Here is a 21,372-nt window from a genome sequence, read left to right on the forward strand (position 1 = left end):
GATTCTAGGATGTTTATCTGTTAAAAAATTGTCTGGTGAATGAAACTTTATAATGGATTGGAATGGAATAGCTATGTGGTTTTAGAGAGGTTATAGAACCAGATATAGTGATATAAAATCACTCTTGATTTTAACTTAACGGGGTTATTTCATTAAATCTTTGCCCTCAACTGTTTAGTTATCAGTGGAAAATAATTATACACAAGTCGTATAACCTCTTTGTTAGACATTTGCCTGATGTCACAATTCACATTTTAAGGTACATGATTTATTTTAAGTAGTTAAAAATTAAGTGGTTCGTTAATATGTAGACCATATTTACAGTCTATGTTAGGCAAAATTCCATGTAGTAAATCTCAACTATTGACCACAACACACACAACAACATTTTTGACCAATTAAAATATAGAGTTCTGATAGTAACCAGTAATGGAAGAGGACACCATCATTTTATCAGGATCATAGCTGATAGAGTTTGTAAATCAACTACTTTACTAACATTAACCATTGTAACTTTCTGACACTGATTATTGCTTTTTTCCGATTTAATCAAAATTTATCTTGATATCATTTGTCCTAAGATGTGTCAATTCTATTAAGATTAATTTTTAAATCCAATATTTCAATAATAAAATTAAACTATTACTTTCCAGCATCAATAAATACTACAGTGATTATCTGTTTCCTAGTGTTAATATCAACATTTTGTTCATCATGCAATTAAAAAAAATAATTATTGTTAGTAAACAAACTTAATAGCCACATACTGGCTGTCCGTCAAATATCAAAATAAAAATATGCAATATACGTAATGTTTCCATTATTACTTAGCATTAACTATGGTATTTATAAACACTGTGTTTTAACATGGGTATGTTTCAGGTTTTCACCTCAATATTTACTCTTGAATGCACTCTGAAACTGATGGCTCTGAGCAAAGAGTTTTTTGCTTGTGGTTGGAATATATTCGATCTTATTATTGTTTCTGCTAGTCTTCTCGATCTTTCCTTTGAGTTAGTTGATGGTCTGTCAGTGCTACGAGGCCTCAGACTGGTAAGTGAAGTTTTACTTAACAGAACTTTGTCAGCTATAATTTAACCTATAAATGAGGGCTCCCAAGGATAGTAAGACGTTTGTTCATTCATGTTTTCCGCTTAATCCAATTTAGCACAGGATTTGTCGTCAGCTAATTAGCAATGAACTAATTTTTTTACTACCGTCTAATTTTTCAGTTCACATTACATCAAAACATTGCTTAAACAATTAAAAAAAATATATATATATATATATATATATACGTAATTCTTGAAATATTTCTGCTTGCTGTAGAGAGCTAGCTATCTTTAGTCAACAGATGATAAAGATAGGTGGTAGACTGAAAAACTTGATGTGAAGAGAGCTTTACCATGGGGAGAACAAAATATTTCAAGAATTTAATTGTTAAGCAATATTTTGATTCATTGTGAACCAGAAAACTTACATGATAGTTATGACACTGACCACACAAACCTAAGTCTATTTTTCTTACTGATTATTGTAACATGAAGCGGATTTTGTTGGATATTGTTCAGTTGATCCCATAGTGTCACTGTAGAAATCCTTGTTCTGTATGATAAAATTTCAAACGACAACGCTATCTATTTTACGTGTAAGAGTTTGGCTTGCTGGTAATTCTTGACGTCCAAAACACTATATACCTAGCAGCACTCATGAACAGGTTAATTCAGGTATGGTGGATTTTATAAAAATATATAACAAAGGAAAGTGCTTTCATTAAATATTAAACATTTTATGATTTCTATGTATTTCATAATAAATGATTCAAGACATTCTCTAACAATATTTTAATAACATCAAAAACTTAATTTTAAGTGCAAAACATGATACATACCTAAACTGAAACCAGAAACAACTCATCAAGTTTACTGCAATAGTTTGGGTTTTTTATCAACATTTCGCAACACTGTGGATTATTAATGTTGAAAATAACAAATAGTAGGTACTCACTTGGACAAAAACTGAACTAAGGATTAATGAATTAATTAATAAATATATTGCATGAATTTAGCTTTATTCCTAAAATACAATGTATATCTTTTTTAATACAAATAAAACAGAGCACAACTCCATAAACTTTATAAAACATAAAATAACTCTTGTAATAAAGTAAACAAATTTATTGAAATTTGAGTTAGAAAAGCTTTCACACTGAATAATTCGTAACTAAGCATATTTGATGTTCTGAAAATATCATCAAAACAAATATGAAATAATAAGCTGTCTCTTTTTCTATTATTGCTATTATAAATTAAACAATTTAATTTTGGTTTTTAGTGCCTTCTTCAATTCATTTAAGACACCATTGTTTAAACTTGAATCTTCATCACCCGTATTTGTATTGATTTGGTACTTTAAATAATTACTTTTTAAATTCATCTGTAATAATCAATTTGTTGATTTGAATGTTGCAGTTAAGAGTTTTGAAGTTAGCACAGTCCTGGACGACGATGAAGGTGTTATTAAGTATCATTATTTCTACAATTGGAGCCCTTGGAAATTTGACATTTGTGTTAGTTATTGTAATCTATATATTTGCTGTGATTGGAATGCAACTTTTTTCAAAAGACTATACAGCTGAAAAATTTGCTCCAGACCCCGTGCCAAGGTGTGTATATGTTTTTATTGATTTTAAACCTCCTTAACAATTTCAATTCCATATTGCATTCCTAATTTTTCTAGTGCTCTTTTTTATATACTATTATTTCAAGCTTGTAAATTCATAAATTAATATAACAGTCATCATGTACTACGAAGTACAACATTATATGTTCTCAAGCTTCAAATATAAGATGTTACATTATTTGATGTCAATATTTGGATGTCAAATTTAATGTTGAACAGATTTACTTTTAAAATTATGTTGTACCTCCTTTAGAAAACTTTGTGGTTTTATTTATAAATCAATACTTTAAAGCAGTAAAAAAATTAAAGAAATTTCAAGGCCTTATAATCTAGAGCTAACCCAAAATCTTATTTGTAATATCAGAACAGACTTATAGTGAATATTGTATTGTATATTATATTATTATTGTAGTATGGGACATATCATTGCAACCCTAAGTTGTGGCAAATAAACTATTGTTTAATACACTTATGTATGAGATATATTATTTAAACTCTACATGAGAATGGAAGATTACTTTCTAGCAATATCACTAGTACTAACATTCTTAATTGAGATCTTTTTACATTACTAGTATATAATGAAGCCAAACGGCCAGGTTTGCAATTACACGTCTGGTATAGATGATATTAGCTCAAAGATAACATTAATTACAATACATACACGTATATAAACTGTAATTCATAGCCTTCTATCTAGTTCAACTTCAAAATTTTGTGGGATAATTCATTTATAACCCCCTCTGGGTATGTCTCTCCATTAAATTGTCCTGAGGAGTAAATTATAATAAGAAAGAAAATATATGTAATGTAAATATTTATAATACCTACACTTTTTCAGCTATGCTGTAATAATCTGTTGCTGTTTATTTTTTTAGAGACCGGGATGTTTCTTCTTCATTATTGTGTTACACAATTCATAGTTAATTGTGCTAATAATAACATAATATTTTTCAGATGGAACTTTTCAGACTTTTTTCATTCATTTATGATGATTTTTCGAATTTTGTGTGGTGAATGGATTGAGCCCCTTTGGGACTGCATGAGAGCAGAAAAAATTGAAGTAAGCTTCATATTCATTTACTCTTATTTTTAAGTAGACCAATGTTTAAGTAGAATTATAGTACTATTGTAATTAATGTATGCAGTAATTATAAATAAAATTTTAATGACCACTTTAAATACTGTATTATAACATTTGAATAAGTGTTTACTGTAAATAAGGAAGATGTGTAACTTTGTCCAAAAAATGTGGAATAATGATTGTTTAAAATACCTGTCCATAAATTTATTCTTATCACAAATGTATTATTCAGGTTTATATCATTTATAAAATCAATAGACGTAATTATTTAAAATATAATCTATTATAAATATCATGATGACTAGTATCCAGTCAGATGACACAAGTGATGGAGAAAAATAACTGCTATCAATGTTTTTATGTAATTTATTTTGCTCCTCAGCTCACAAACTTGAAAAATATGAAATTAAAAAATTTTAAACTGTATTGCCTCTCCTCACCTAAATGAGATGAGCAACATGTAAATAATTCAGATTGTTTTCTTTGAAAACTTTGTTCTGTACCATTATTTTAAGTTATTAAGTTTGTATTTTTAATCACATACGGTTTTGACAATGTCACAATGTATGATAGAAATTAAAAAATAGAGAAACAATAATAGGCCAATGATACGTGTTTTCAAGTGATATATTTTTATATAGTATGATTTAAAACAAAATACAGCAGTAAAAGTATTTTAATGAGATTACTGACATTTTTGTAACCTACCATGACCCCTCCACACAACTGAAAGCTCACGGGTTTGATTCCAGAAAATATTAAAAAAAATAATGAGTCAAGATGATCTTTAATGTAAATATATACTGTAGCTTGAATCTGAAACTTCACAAAGACTTTAGCATAACAGTTAAAAAAAAAATTGTGACTGACATTATTTGAGCTGATGCTAGTTATTGTATTTGTACATTCTCTGCTTGCTCAAATCCATTGTATCATTCATTGCCCATAATCAGTTTACGATGCGGTACAATAAACCCCCACTCTCTCTGTACAGTAGCTTTTACTGTTTAATTTAAGTTAAAAACAATTTTCCTATTTAGAATGTAGCAATATATATATATATATATATATATATATATATATATATATATATATATATATATATATGAGAGACAGTAAATGTTACAATTTATTGTGGTCTTCAATTTTTCAACTTTCACATGCTAGCTATTTTTAATTTTTCCTATCTCAGTTTTCCTATTTATGTTTCTCTGTTTTGGACCTTTTCATTTTTATTTAATCCTTTGTCACTATTTTATTGTCACATTCAATACATGAAAGAAATATATCTCAGTTAAATACATGCAACCATCTGATACAAGTAATCATTTAAAAATAAGTATTATTGTGTTGTATTTGTAACTTTTGATAAAAAAAAACTCCTTATGTTTATTCTGATTATAGGGCCCTGGTACTTGCTTTGCTATTTTTCTACCCGCTTTGGTGATGGGCAATTTCATGGTTCTCAACCTCTTCTTGGCCTTGCTGCTCAACAGTTTCAATTCCGAGGAACTGAAATCTAAAAAAGAGGTCAGTGTTGATTTTTACTCTTTCAGAGGTTATATGGTATGATTATACTATTTTTATAGTCTACATTCTTTTTAAACCTTATCTTGTATCTCAGGCCTGTCTTTCTCAGATATATTAAGTAGTTTCACCTTTGATATCATATTCAATAGAAAGCTGTTTAATTTGCTAGTGGTTCGACCCTTTTATAAGTACTAGTATTTTCATTTAATTTCCCCTATGAAAGTAATGCATGAAATTTTTATTCATTTTCATATATTAACAACACAATACATAATTTAATAACATTATATAAACCTAAACATGTACAAATTTTACATTATTGTACTTCTGATGAAGTATATTGATCAAAACACAGAACACCGATAAAACAAAACTTTTATCACAATTATTATGATAATATAGTTTTATTTGGTTTACTCTCGGTCAGAACAAATATAAATGTAAGGTTTAAAATAATATCATTAAGTAAGGATATTTGAGGGTGAATCAAGCTTATGCCCTCATAGGCTGGTCCAGTCTATATTTTGCTTAGTCAACTATATGTAGCAGCTTATAGAATACATTCCTTTGATGCACTTATACCAGAAATTAACTACAATTTTAGAATTTGTCTCTCTCTTAAAACATGTAACCACTAAAACTGAATAATTAAAAAATATTTATAAACAATTAATTTTGGATTGTCTGTAAAATACAATTCCTACATTTTTTTCTCTAACCATGTTACTAATTGTAATATATTTCTTATGATATATTTTTATTTTAAATTGTTTATGCTCAAAACTGTAACACTTTTCTTAAGCTAAATTGTTTCCTTGAATTTCAGCAAAAAAGCTAACTGGTAATAAATATAATTCTATTTATGTTTATTTGGTTAGTTCAAGTTACAATCAATTTCAAAAGTAGTGTGATTTAACCCAAATATAGAGTTTTTAAATGTTGATCCTTTTCATCTTTATTACAAATTACTTGTATAAATTAATATAAAATATTGCTGTATTTGTGTTACTAAGGAGTTATTAATTCCAAGTTCATTGCTTATAAAGTATAAATTAATCATGCTTCTCTTTTATACATAACTACTGAGTCATGAACCAAAATAGAAATGTTAATTGTTGGAAATGTGTTGTTTTGATGTATGAAATCAGTTTTTAAGCATAGTTGAATTTCTTATACAAACAATAAGATCTAAACAAATTGTTTTTCATTGTAGATTATCTTTACTTATTGGATATACTTCTTATAAATTTAAAATCAAACAATCCAATAATCTTTTACAAATTGTTTTAATTTTGATATTGAAAATGAATAAATATCTAATAGTGAAATAAATCAATGTTCAATAACCAGCAAGGATTGAATTTTTATAGGAATTGAAATCAGTATTTTTATCTTAACAGATTACCATAAGCCAATGTAAAAAATATATGCTTATATGTTACAAATTCAATAGATATTTGTTTAAATACTTGTTAAAGATTTGAGATTTTCAATTAGTAATTTTGGTTGGGTCTTCAAACACCAGTTGGTCTATTACTGCTTGCTCAAATAAATGTCTTGATTTACTTATACATGTCAAGATTTTCTTACGGTATTTTACACTATTAATGCTCTTTAAACTGTTTTCATTGTACATACCAAAAACTATTTACATAAAACTTACATCAGAAATGCATAGCCAACATTACATGCATTCATTCATGCATTCTTAAATGACTCTCTGCATGACCCAACTGATTCAGTTTGCATTTTGAAACTTGAACGCTTGTCATTTCTACAAATGAGTAGTGTTGTGTTATGGCTTTTCCAAATTATTATTTATTTCCTTGTGTATTTGGCTTAGCCCGAGTATTTGGAGGAGGATGCTGAAGTGGCTGAGATGAAAGCATTGTGGTCTCATCATATGCAGGTGGCTGCTCGCTTCTGTGGCCAGTGTGGTCTACCCTTTTCCCCCACTTCTCCCCCTCCTGTAGTCACTCACTTGGGTTCTAGACCAAGGCACTTTGATCCCCCGTTGCACCCTATTCACAGCTCCCCCCCACGAGCATCTATAAAAAGCAAGAGTTTGCCGACTTTTCAGATTTCCCCTTTACCGAAAAGGAACCTTGTAACACTTTCGGCTCCTGCGAGAGTAATATTTTCTGACAATAAACCCTCCAGAACATCTGTTCATCTGGTAAAAACCCCTGTTGTCTCAAAAACAAACATGAAATGTAGTGTGACCAAAGAAGACAGATCTTCAGAATTGCCTGGAAAAACTCTCCTGACCCATCCTGACCCTAAGACCCCCGAGCCACTTGCCCCCTGGGAAGAGGTACTAAGGCTATAACTTCTACATGTCATAATGTTTTATTAAAGTGTTGGTCACTGCTGTCGTGGAAGTACGTACTTATCGTCAAAGCACAACTCATTCAACAATTGAATTAGTTTCGTTTTAATTCCGATCGTGAGAGCAATAATAAGTACAACCGACTTCAGAGTATATGCATTAAAAACTTTGTAGAACAGCAACTCATTTGTGAATTAACTTATCTGAAACATTTTTTATAAAAACCTTATTATTTGTAAGAATGAAATTCAAATTTCTTCTTTACCTTGGAGTACGCTTGATACCTTTAACCATGAATAAATGAGGTTAAATATAACAATTTGGTTAGTAAAGAAAATGTTATGATCAAGTCAATGTAAAGCTAGACAAAAAAATATGGCTTTTAATTTTTCAAGATTCCTTGATTTAACACAAAATCTTTGATAATCTGGACTCAGATTAGCATTATTCCAAAAATCTGGACTCCACAGTATTTGAGATGAATACCTTAGTGGAAATTGAATCAGTTTACAAATTTCCATTTAAATTAAAGTTCAATTAAATGTTTATATTAATATTTATACGGCCACATATGCAGCAATTGTAAAAATAAAGTAGTTTATATATTTACTTCAAAGTTTCCTGTTTGTTTTCTTGACAAATGATTTTCTAAGCTAATTTTGCAATCCTACAATAAAAAATAGTATTTAAAATCTTATTCAGTTCAATACAATAAGATACATAATTAATGCTGAATTCAAGACTGGAAATTGGACAGTCAAAAAAACTTTCAGAGATGATTTAAAACACATTTTAAACATTTAAAGGTAATCAAAAATGTAATGAGGTATTTATAAATGTGGCTTAATGATTTCAAAAAACATTATAAACATTTAAAGGTGATCAATAATATAATAAATCCTCTATATTTGTGGCTTTTATACAAATTTCAATCAGTAAATGTGTTTGTAACAACCAAACAAATAGATTGATTTTTACTAAATTTGGCATGCATGTGCATACATGGTAAATTCCTAGACTTATTAAATTTAAACTTTTAACTAAACTTATTAAACCCAAAAGTTGATTTCAATGAAAACAATGGAATTTTTATAACTCTAACAATTTTTACTAATTGTTTTCAGTCATAAACCTTAGTTACATGTTTCTAATTGCAATAACTCATCTCATTAAGAAGTTTTAATTAGAAGTTAAAGCAACATTTTAATTTTGGGGAAATTGTTACTGAGAAAGTAAATATGGTTTGATTTGCTGAAATTCAGTATAATAGTATAAATTTGTGAATATATCCACTAGATACAAAAATAATGTTTTTGTCTGAAAAATAAATATATAAAGGCTCAAGTGATTATGATAAAATTATCACTATTTACAGATTATTAAAGTTTTAGAAATGTCATAAATAGTATCTGTACAAAAATTACTTTTTAAATAAAAAGTTTTAAAAATATTTGAAATTAAGTAGCCTAAAAGGACATACCACTTTACAGAGAAAAACGTTGCAAATTTTGGCATTATTTATCAGTATTAAAATATAGTTTTGTTTAAAAAATATTATTCCAAAACTTGTTTTAATAAACACTGAGAGGGTTTTTTTATTATGAAATTAAAATCACACACTTCTCTTTCTCTAGTAGTTTATACATATCAGAATGAGTTGGGCTCTGCTTCTGTGTATCGAGGCACTTTACACTCAGTTAACACAGTAAAGCACAGCATGACAATGGTAACTCTATGGTGGCACCCAGCACTTTACAACAGCAGAGCAAACTGTGTTGTGTCGGTTCCCAGCTTGTGTAGTTTGTGTACAAGGTAAGTGTGTGTTGTGCCACTCGTTCAGAAGCAAGGAGAATATTGACATTTTTTTCTCAGACAATTCTAACTTTCATCTTACAGGTATGTTGTCACAATTATTTGTTTACTTTAAGTGGATATTTTTCTACTGTTGGTGAAGCACATGCAATTTTTTATTCATACACCACATTTCACTAAGATAATAAAAATTTTCCAGTTTCATTTAATTCTTTCAAATGTTGAAATTATAAGTTGTTTATTGCTCTTCTTATTTAAGTTGAATAACAGTGGGTAGATTTTTTTTATAGAATTTAATTGTTTCCTTTTAATTCTTATTTTTATTTGTCATTTTATGTGAACAAGGTATACTTGTCATATATTGTTATAAGTTAGTAATACAGACTGGCTTTTACCAACTCCTTCCTTATTTGCTTTAAGTATATACTGTACAAAATTTAAATGTTACTATTATTAGGATTTGATTCTAGTTTATTCTCTGTAATGAATTTATTTCATGAATTTTACTTGTTAATAATTTATAATAGGTGTGAACAGTATTTGTTTAATAAATGTAAAGAAAAAGTATTAAAACCTTACATCAGTATTTTAGGGGCAGCTCTTAGAGGTACTGATAATAGTCGCTTTCCATCTGATCTACCACTAAGGCCTTTCTGTGTGAATGTGAAATAGCCATTGTTCAACCAATGTAATAATAAAATTGTAATATATATAAAATGGTCCAATGAGTTATTTTTTTACTAACAGGAAGTAGGTGAAGAGTCCAAGATCGCTAGGAGTTTTGAAAGGATCAAATCAATAATAGCAAAAAACAAACGGAAAAGGAAAGAACTGGCTGAGAAGAACGAGAATGAAAAGAACTTCAGGCTAGAAGAGCTAGTGAAAGAAGTTGTAGCACAGAAAAAGGACTGTGGCGTCCAAGAAACTGCCATCTGTAACTCACCAAGAGATAGCGCAAGGTGAGAAAGAATTAGAATACACTCTCACAACATTTAAAATTAAACATTTCTCAATATTTAGTAGAGTTATTGTATAAGTTTTGAATGTCAAAAAAATCTTTTATTAATGCACTGACAAGCTCATTTATAGAAAATTGCAGAGTAGTTTCACTGTCTAGTATATATTCAAATTAGACAAGATTATAACTTAACTAGAAATAGTGGCACAGTGTTTGTTTAAATTATATTCTCAGCTAAACAGAATTTAGATGTATTTAAATTTTATAACTGGTGTTAAGAACAACAGCCATTGTTGAGAAGAGAAACCATGGACTTTATTGACTTCAGTTACGTAAATTATGATTTGCCAGCAGGAGTGGCCATCACATTCATATGTTTGGATTTGAAATTTTCATTTCAATAATTAGTGTATAATCTTAATTGAATTGCCTTCTCCTTTGGAGAAAAGTTCATTGGTATGATGGAGATAGAACACACCAAAAAACCCCTAAAAATTAAAAAATATATCTATATCAGCAATCCAAAATCTAATTTATTTTAATTTTAGTGTATTTCATTTGGTGTGGGTGTACTCTTCAATCAGATTCACGCCCCCCCTCCCAATTGTGTCACTGGTTCAATTTTTATGTGGATCACAACACTAATAATCAATAAATACTCCTTTTTTAGTTCTTTGGTTAGTCAAAACCCTTATAAGTGCATTTTTATATAAAAGAAGTAGGAGCCTGCCTCCCTGCACAGTTTTGTACATACTCTTAAAGATTTTGGTCTGAAACAAAAATAATAAACAATTTCCTTAAACTTATCTCTAAAGCTTGATTGGAAGTTTCATGAAGCCTTTGGATAAGAAGTCCCCAAGAAGTTGTCTCAAATCAAATCATATGCAACAGACGGAAATATTAAACACCTAAAAATACATAATGTATCATCACTCTCTCCTGAGATCTTGACAGACTTCTAATTATTCTATTATAATAATAGAATATTATGAATATTATATTAATGATAATATTATTATTATATTATATTAATTTGCAATAACATTCTACTTATATTTATAAATCATATTTTCCAAACTAACATTGTCTAAGTCTTAGTGAATTGCAGTCCATTTTAAAGAATCAAATTAAAATGTAACATTCAGCATTTGTTAAAATTAAGTAGTAAAAATTAAATAATACAAACTTTTTGAGTATATGTATATTTTTAGAATGGCATGGGTTTGTTCGTGTAAGTGGATAGACACATTTATGTTCAGAGAAAGGCTCATGATTCCTTCTATTCTTGGAGTCTTTATTCACAATACATCAAGAGTTGTGATGGTGTTGTAATACATAACAATGTTTACATGAGTTTTAGTTGCCTTCCTGGTCTAGATACTTTTGCAGTAAGTAGAAAATTCTCTGTGATAGCCAGTTTTCAAGCTTTCTCTTGAGCATCTTCCCTCTGAGGTTTCTTATTTCAGCTGATAAAAGTTCTGACAAATTTTGGGTCAATGTGGGATAGCTTCTTTGCATATAACAAAAGGTGGTGTTCAGGAAGAGTACACTGGGATCTACGCTGGGTGCCATTGCTGTGCAGATCATGGTGGTGGAGCAATTCTTTACTATCAGCATATAGGACCACTTGCATGATGTACAATGATACATGCGTAGTGAATACAGTCAGTATTCTCCATTTTTAAGGTTTCCTTGCAGCTATCTTAGCCAATATTTTCAAGTGTTCATATTGCTTTTTTATATAATCAGGATTCTTAGGAAGTTACCTGCTGAGGTGCTTCCCTACATGGCAATTCTGTACCTCAGGTGAGACTCAAAGAGTGAGTGATATGTCAGTATTCTGTAATAATGTCTTCTGAACAAGACATGAACTGTAAACTTTAACTAACACAATATCACTTATCACTCATCAGGTACACAGATGACCGAGCATACTGCCAGACTATACAGCAAGTAATGGAGGGGAAGTCCCGGGTCGACCTACAGTGTTACCAACAAAATACACCCAGCAGTCATAGCACACCTCAGCGCAACTCAGGGTAATGATAAATATTTATACTAGAATTATTACCAACAATACTGATCAAACCAGGTGTTTACACTCAATAAATTACAACTAATCCTGTACACAACACACTCAGCAGTAATAGCACACCTCAGCGCAACTCAGGTTAATTATAAATAATTATTCTAGAATTAGTACCAACAATACTGATCAAACCAGGTGTTTACACTCAATAAATTACAACTAATCCTGTACACAACACACTCAGCAGTAATAGCACACCTCAGCGCAACTCAGGTTAATTATAAATAATTATTCTAGAATTAGTACCAACAATACTGATCAAACCAGGTGTTTACACTCAATAAATTACAACTAATCCTGTACACAACACACTCAGCAGTAATAGCACACCTCAGCGCAACTCAGGTATTGATAAATAATTTATTCTAGAATTAGTACCAACAATACTGATCAAACCAGGTGTTTACACTCAATAAATTACAACTAATCCTGTACACAACACACTCAGCAGTCATAGCACACCTCAGCGCAACTCAGGGTAATGATAAATATTTATACTAGAATTAGTACCAACAATACTGATCAAACCAGGTGTTTACACTCAATAAATTACAACTAATCCTGTACACAACACACTCAGCAGTCATAGCACACCTCAGCCCAACTCAGGGTAATGATAAATATTTATACTAGAATTAGTACCAACAATACTGATCAAACCAGGTGTTTACACTCAATAAATTACAATTAATCCTGTACACAACACACCCAGCAGTCATAGCACACCTCAGCGCAACTCAGGGTAATGATAAATATTTATACTAGAATTAGTACCAACAATACTGATCAAACCAGGTGTTTACACTCAATAAATTACAATTAATCCTGTACACAACACACCCAGCAGTCATAGCACACCTCAGCGCAACTCAGGGTAATGATAAATATTTATACTAGAATTAGTACCAACAATACTGATCAAACCAGGTGTTTACACTCAATAAATTACAATTAATCCTGTACACAACACACTCAGCAGTAATAGCACACCTCAGCACAACTCAGGGTAATTATAAATAATTATTCTAGAATTAGTACCAACAATACTGATCAAACCAGGTGTTTACACTCAATAAATTACAACTAATCCTGTACACAACACACTCAGCAGTAATAGCACACCTCAGCACAACTCAGGGTAATTATAAATAATTATTCTAGAATTAGTACCAACAATACTGATCAAACCAGGTGTTTACACTCAATAAATTACAACTAATCCTGTACACAACACACTCAGCAGTCATAGCACACCTCAGCGCAACTCAAGTTAATGATAAATATTTACACTAGAATTAGTACCAACAATACTGATCAAACCAGGTGTTTACACTCAATAAATTACAATTAATCCTGTACACAACACACTCAGCAAGATTGATAAGTTTTTTTATTCTTGTTGATCTTTAAAAATTAATAATTTTCATTAAAATAATGTACAGTTGCAAGTAAAGTTGATTTTCAATTTATTATTTTTTAAATTGTTCAATAATTGGATGTTTTAAACCATTAAAATATCACTTTATATCAATGTAATTTTAATGATAGTTATGGAAATATAATAATTGAATTTGGTAGAGAATGGAGATTTTTCAATGTTCATAAATCAATTAATAATATCACCATTGCAAAAAAAGCCAACAGTCATCACTCAAATATGATTATTAATTTTTTTCTATGGCTGATGAACTGAGTCCCGGTAACCATGCAGAAGTATTGTTGGGAATTAGAAGATGGGTGAGAAGAAATTCCATCCTCTCTCTGAGATGCTGTTACTATATTATGTTACAATTATTCAGCACACTGCATTAAATCAGTATTTTATCGAGACCAATGAGACATAAAATAGATTCAGCAAAACCTGACAATGTTATTTACTTGTATGTCTCAGTCACAAATCACATATTAATCATAGTGATGGGACACCATTCATCCCTTCCCGGTAGCCTTTCCCCTTCAAAGCTTCAGCAAGTCTCCATGTTTCACTTAGTACACTACTGCTGTTGACGGTTGAAGACCTCCTATTCAAGTATATAACCAATAAATCTAGTTTATTTCAGTTGGTTTAAACTGCACTGATAATCATAATTTTAGAACTAGGAAGGGTTGTTTACAGATTCTCAGAAAAAAGGAACTTACATGTTAAATTATCACATTCACAAATGATAACTTTGCTAAAATGCTAAGATTTTATTATTCTCTGATCACCATTAACTGTAATGAATGTTTTGGATCTAAACTTTCATCAGGTATTACGAAGTGGCTTCCCCACCCACCCCAAGACTACATGTCGAGGTCTGCAAGACACCTTCTCCGCTGTGTGAAGTGATACCTCTTCACGGAGATGAGGTGAAGGTGCAGATAGAGGAAGACTCAGAGGAGGAGCGGAAGGAGATAGACATCAAAGAGGACGAGTTGTACACGAGCATAATGGCAGAGGCTATGAGTTTCGCTCCCACTCTGTCAGCCCCAGACTTGGACCTGCCCTCTGTAGATGACTCGCCCAAGTTTGTAGAACGAAGACGTTCCCTCTCCTCCCCTGTCAACACTCTCCATAGGCGGTCCTACCAGCTGGCAACTAGAAGGGAGAGTTCAGAAGGTGAGCTGATTAAGTAAGACGAACATATTAATGTTGTAAAGTCTTGCAGAATCATTACAAGAGGCGGAAAATAGGATAGTCCCTTGAAAGCATGAAGCATTAGAGGGCATTGGCTCCATTCAATTTCAATGTTGTATATTAACATACTCTGACACAGTTGAAATTAAGCTGTCTCTATTCAACCATATTTCAATGAGACATCTTATGACAAAAGCAATATTTTTATTGTATTTTTAGAAAGATTAACACATCATTTTAAACTTTAACAATTTACAGTTATTTATCTAAATCTTTGTTTTACTATAAGTTTATAAATTATTGCAAGTTACAGACTTTGCCGTACATTGTCACTTTGTGCCGCTTTTCAACACCACTAACCTTGCAGGCTGAAATCCTGCTACCCTCAAGTACTACTTGTGTGGCTGTTTATCAGTTTTATTGCTGCAAACTGTGGCTTACTATTTACAAAAGCTTGCATCTATGCTTGCCCAGCAAACAGCAAAATGTTGATACAAACAGTCATACATTGCAATTTTATTATATATGATAATTAAAACATAAAAAAGAGAGCAAGCGCTCAAAATAGTCTTAGTTGAACCTTAGTTTGTAAATGGAACAGACATTGTAAATAAATATAATCATACTTATAGTGGTATCCTAGTTTGTTTTTTTCTTAGTGATTTTTATTCTGTATTATAGTAGTTTAATAAAATAGAAGTCAATTAAAGAAACATAAATACTAGTAAAAAGTGAAGAAATACTATGCAAATAATACCAAAAACATATCAGTTCACATGTCTTGTTTGTTACATGTATTTCAATTTTTTGTATACTACATGCATTTACTGAGATTTCTCAAATGCTTTCACTCTTTTTCATAAAATTTCAAACTTTCTACAGATGACACTTCTGCTTCTAATCGCATGCAATTTTCAAGCGAACATCAAACTCTTTTGGGGCTGCTTCAGACAAAACTGTTTAAGGAAGAATGATACGTAAATGTTTAATTGTAATGCATTGTGCTATACATGTAGTGAATGGGTGTTTTAAAAACTGACTATTGTGCATAAACCTTCAAAATATTTTCATTACTCAAGAATAATTTGAAAGATCAAACTATCAATCAAAGCCCATAGTCTACTAACAAAACCTTTTTTTAATAAGAATTAGTTTAGACTATAACACTTGATGAAAAAACACAGGATTCTATATTTTGTTACAGTTGTAATGAAACTAATAATATGTACTCAATGGCTAACTAGTTTTTAAATAATAAAAAAATGATTCAATCACACATAATTCAATTAGTTTTTAAGTTAAATCTCAATTAAAAACAACATGTTCATGCCACTAAACTTCAACTAAACAAGTAACTTATTAAACACTTCATTCATAATTAAAAATAAGAAACACAAGTAGATCTAACTCACTCGAGCTTGTGGCCTTAATTTAATAACTAAGCTATTGTAACCAGTAACTTAAGTAAGCATGTTTAACATTACATAATTATATTAGATTTAAATGCATCTATGTTAACATGGACTTGACCCATTTTAACTAATCAGCTGGTTAAATATGTCACATTAAATAAGTAGAGAAAAGTCAGTCTGCTGGACAACTTCAGGGTTGCAAATCAACTGAAGAAAATGTTTAAAAAGGTAATTACAAATCTGTATTCAATAGAATGATTGGCATGTACTCGCCTGGTTTGTATAAAGTTTGTGGATCTATTTTTCTAGTTGCTTATGCATTTATCTTATGCTACCATATTTTCTTGCTACTCTAGTTCATATTTAAGCTGCATTTGTTGTAGATTTATAGATTTTTACCTCATATTGCAGTCATAAAAATTAAACATATGTTTCTGTAATATAATGTCTCATAAGCTGTTTTATTCAATAGCAACAGAATTATAAATTTTAAATTACCTGGTACCTAGTTAAAAAACGATTATGGTTACTTGACTCTTCATCCCAACTAAGTATAAACATTTGTATATTAAGAAGTTGAAATAAATTCATATGTTTGTTTGGTCTATTTTCAACTGTTACTTTTGTAAATAGACCAATGTATTATTTATTATTCATTTGGAACAGTTTTAGTATTTTGTATGCTATGCATGAAACAAACATTATGTAAACAGAAGTATTCATTATTATTATTATTATTATATCAACTCATATCTTATGAACTATGTAATAAAGCATTTGGAATGAAAACTCTTTTTGCATAATTATTTAGATTTATACTAAAAAATATGTATGTATATTAATATTAATTGAATTATATTTGACTTACAACAAGTATTTATGCTGTAACGGAACAGCACACCTGTTGCTTTTTCATTTATTAAACATAATTATGTTGCAATCTATAGATAGACAGTATTTTGAATTTAAATACGTCAATTATTTGATAGAAGAGTGTGCCATTATGTTAAACTTTCTGTAGAAGGAAAGTCAGTTTAAAACTACAAAAAGTAGCTTTTAACACTTTTTTGTGTAATAATACTGATAGTGCTCCACACAATTTATTAGCATAAGCACCTGTGATGCCATGACGAATACATCACAAATGATAATGGCATGGCATTAGTACTGAAGCCTATGTAACTAACCAGAAGTCTAAAAATTATTACATTTCAGAAAGCCTTATGTATAAAAAATAGTGGATTCGGTTGTTAAGGGGGATTTTTGTATTATGAAAGTCTGCAAAATTTACTAGAGAGGCAAGGAGGTACTCCACATAGAAATTAGGAAAAATATGAATAATATACTTTTTATCTGTAGTCTTCATGTACATTTGACATTTAAAACGAAAAAACTTTTATTAACAGTATTTGTTTACAACATTGCAATCTTAAACACTCTTTTAAACCCTCGGCATAGAAGTTAGCTCCCTGAGAATTTAACCAATAATGACGATCTTTGAGTTCACCGTCATCTTCAAACCATTGCTCATCAATCCATTTTTTCAACTACAAGTTAGGTGAAAACTTGGGGTTGTATATAAGGAGGTCAACGAACATCATGAATCTTCTTCTTGGTTAAGACAGCGATGTGAGAGTCTTCATAAAGAATTTACATTGTCATGAAGAAGGAATACATTGGACAACAGTTTTCCAAATTGGTGATTTTTTATTGTTTACTGTTTGGTACCTATACGTTATACAACACATGGAATATGCAATTACAGTATTAATCTATGTTCCAAAAACCATTAGCCACAATATTATTGAACTCAGTCTTGCCTATTAAGAAAAGAAGTTCAGAAGGCTTTTTACTAATGATCTACAAAAAGCCATGGACGAGTATACACTTTATTCAAACTCAATCTTGCGTATGTAGAAATCAAGTTACATAAAAAACTCTATAGCACATTTTTCTCTCAAGATATTCTATGGAATACAAACAAACTCATTTTCTAATGAGAATGCTGCTTGATCATTGTCTTTATTGCGTAGGTGCAAATATACTTAACGGAGAAGCACAACTGGACATTATAATGAGGCTTAAAGGTATTGGACAGTACAGTGTTTTAAAGCATCACTCACTGATTATTGATATATAAGAGGGGGTACCCAAAAAAAACCGGAATTATTTTATAAAAATTATATATTATCAAATTTTTTACAATACGACCTTATCTCCTTCAAAATAATCTCCATTACAACTAATGCACTTGTCCCAACGGTATTTCCATTGATCAAAACATTTTTTGTAGTCTTCTTTAGAAATGGCTGCAAGCTCGAGCTTCGTGTTTTTCTTAACCTCTTCAACGCTGTCAAATCGTTGACCTTTCAAGCCTCTTTTCATGTGTGGAAATAAAAAAAAAGTCGCATGGAGCGAGGTCAGGCGAGTAAGGTGCGTGGGGCAGCGGAACCATGCCGTTTTTGGCTAAAAACTGCCTAACTGAGATGGCTGTGTGTGCCGGTGCATTGTCGTGGTGGAAGAACCAGTCTCCAGTCTGCCACAAATCGGGTCTTTTCTGGCGAACACTGTTGCGCAATCTTCTTAAAATCTCCAAATAAAATGTTTGGTTGACAGTCTGACCTGAAGGAACAAACTCAGAATGAACAATGCCTTTAGCATCAAAAAAGCAAATCAACATGGTTTTGATGTTTGATTTGACTTGCCGACATTTTTTTGGACGAGGTGAAGATGGCGACTTCCATTGGCTTGACTGTTGCTTCGTTTCTGGGTCATAACCATAGCACCATGACTCATCACCAGTAATTACCTTTTCCAGAAAATCGGGATCATTTTCGAGATGTTCTTTCAGAAGGCAGCACAAATTTGGCAGCAACCCTTTTCAGTCCTAAATATCCTGTTAAAATTCGCTGAACCGAGCTCCAAGTTAACCCACTACTCTCTGATAGTTCCTCAATTGTCTGTCGACGGTCGGTGAGCACAAGTTCACGAATTTTCTCAACATTTTCGTCCGTTCGAGAGGTTGATGGACGTCCAGAACGAGGTTTGTCTTCAATCGACATGTCGCCATTTTTAAATCGAGCGAACCACTCTTAGACCTGAGTTTTCCCCATAGCATCATCTTTGTAAGCTGTATTCAACATTAAAATAGTTTCTGCAGCATTTTTACCAAGTAAAAAACAAAATTTCACAGCTGCACGTTGTTCACTTAAACTTGCCATGACAAAAAACGAAACAAGAACAAAACAGGGTTAGCGAAAACAGTCACTACGAACGAACTGAATGCACTAGGACAACGGAACTGGGGTCACTGAGCTCGCAATGGGTTGCGCGACACACGCCTAGCGGCAGGAATGTGTACTACGCGCTGCCGGCTGCCAGCAATACAATTCCGGTTACTTTTGGGTACCCCCTCATATACAGTTAATTTCAACTGTGAACCCGTACAAGATCAGTAATGTGTCATGCGCCTTTCGAATATGCGTGGTTATGAAGCCTTAAATTAGTGTAGCCAGTTGAAGTGTGTCGGTTGTGTGTGCAATATTGATGTTGCCTCACTTTGTTTGCGCCATTAATACGAAATCAGTGATGCCTTTCGTGGTTGCAGTCTGTATGAGTTCGGTGATGTGTCGTGATGGTGTATTATTTCTATGAGTTTAATGATGTTGTTATGTTGTTGGTGGTCAGTTGGTGTAGGTTCATAAATATTAAATGAGAATATGTTGTCGATCAGCCTAGCTTTACTGTGGTAGTCAATTGAATGAGGTTTCATAAATGTCTATATGTTGTTTGTCACAATTGATTAAATTTAGATAGTTTCACTTTATTCAGTTACATTTATAAAATTTCACTGTTACAAAAATTTGTTGTTATTAATTTGACATTTTCTCTTGGTAGATGGTGTTGAATAAAACAGAATCTCAAAATATGAATAAGTGTTCAAATATTCTTCTAATATACTCACCATTTGTGATAGATATTTTCTTCATATTGTTACTCGCTTAAAAAAATGTTATTTTCATAAACTGAATTTTTTTAAACTTGGTTGTGCAAATCCATCAAATTTTTCTCTATAAATTAATTTCCACAATAACTGCACACAGGGAAATATTTCCATTATACAGTCCATCTAAATCTTCTTCAGTTCACTTTAATATCACTGTAAAGAAATAACTTTGATACGATTTTGACTATCTATCACTAATTATAATCGGATATGTTTCTACGTAGAAAGCCAGTGAAGAAAGAACAATGCTGGGAGGAGCAGCGGATGACAGAAGTAGAACTATCCACTTTTAATCTCGGGCACAAATTACTACGTTTAAATTTTAATGTCTTGTTAACCTGTTGAGTAGTAGCTGAAAGTAGTTCCAAATGAGTACTGACGATTACAGCTATTGATTACAGTTTTTCCACCAAATGTCCTGCCACTTTCTTTTGCCAAGTCCATCAATAGGTTACTTTCGGATCTTGTAATTCATTAATCATTGATGTACGGTACTGACTAAAATACAACTTTGAGTGAGCGTGAAAGAAAAACTGCTTATGAGTGCACTAAATGTGTTTCAAAACATTACGATAATTTTTTGAAGTTTTAAAAAACATATTACGTTATACTATTCAAAATTGAATGTACTATTCAACAAATTACATATTATACCCTACCCCTATCAGATGGGGATCGCCTTTGATAATGGGAATAGCAGTCTTATGTGGAGTAACCTTGGATAGAGGACGTTGATATTGATTGCTGCAGAAAACGTTGAGTATACACATGGAGTTTCTTTTAAGACTTCCACAAGGTCCATGAACCATGTTGGACTTAATAATTTTGTGAATGATAGAATTAAGTTCAGGGT

General features: G+C 31.1%; 1 protein-coding gene across 1 annotated transcript in view; it reads left to right on the forward strand.

Moving 5' to 3' along the window:
• The window catches only part of LOC124354746 (sodium channel protein 60E-like), a 748,213-nt gene that overhangs the window by 673,292 nt on the left and 53,549 nt on the right, over positions 1-21,372 (forward strand). Inside the window, exons 13-19 of the mRNA XM_046805417.1 lie at positions 883-1,053; positions 2,472-2,665; positions 3,640-3,745; positions 5,171-5,296; positions 10,185-10,396; positions 12,309-12,434; positions 14,734-15,083. Of these exons, the coding sequence (XP_046661373.1) occupies positions 883-1,053; positions 2,472-2,665; positions 3,640-3,745; positions 5,171-5,296; positions 10,185-10,396; positions 12,309-12,434; positions 14,734-15,083 (1,285 nt within the window). The remainder of the gene's footprint in view (positions 1-882; positions 1,054-2,471; positions 2,666-3,639; positions 3,746-5,170; positions 5,297-10,184; positions 10,397-12,308; positions 12,435-14,733; positions 15,084-21,372) is intronic.

Source organism: Homalodisca vitripennis, chromosome 2 (assembly GCF_021130785.1).
Source record: "Homalodisca vitripennis isolate AUS2020 chromosome 2, UT_GWSS_2.1, whole genome shotgun sequence".
NCBI classification, from domain to species: domain Eukaryota; kingdom Metazoa; phylum Arthropoda; class Insecta; order Hemiptera; family Cicadellidae; genus Homalodisca; species Homalodisca vitripennis.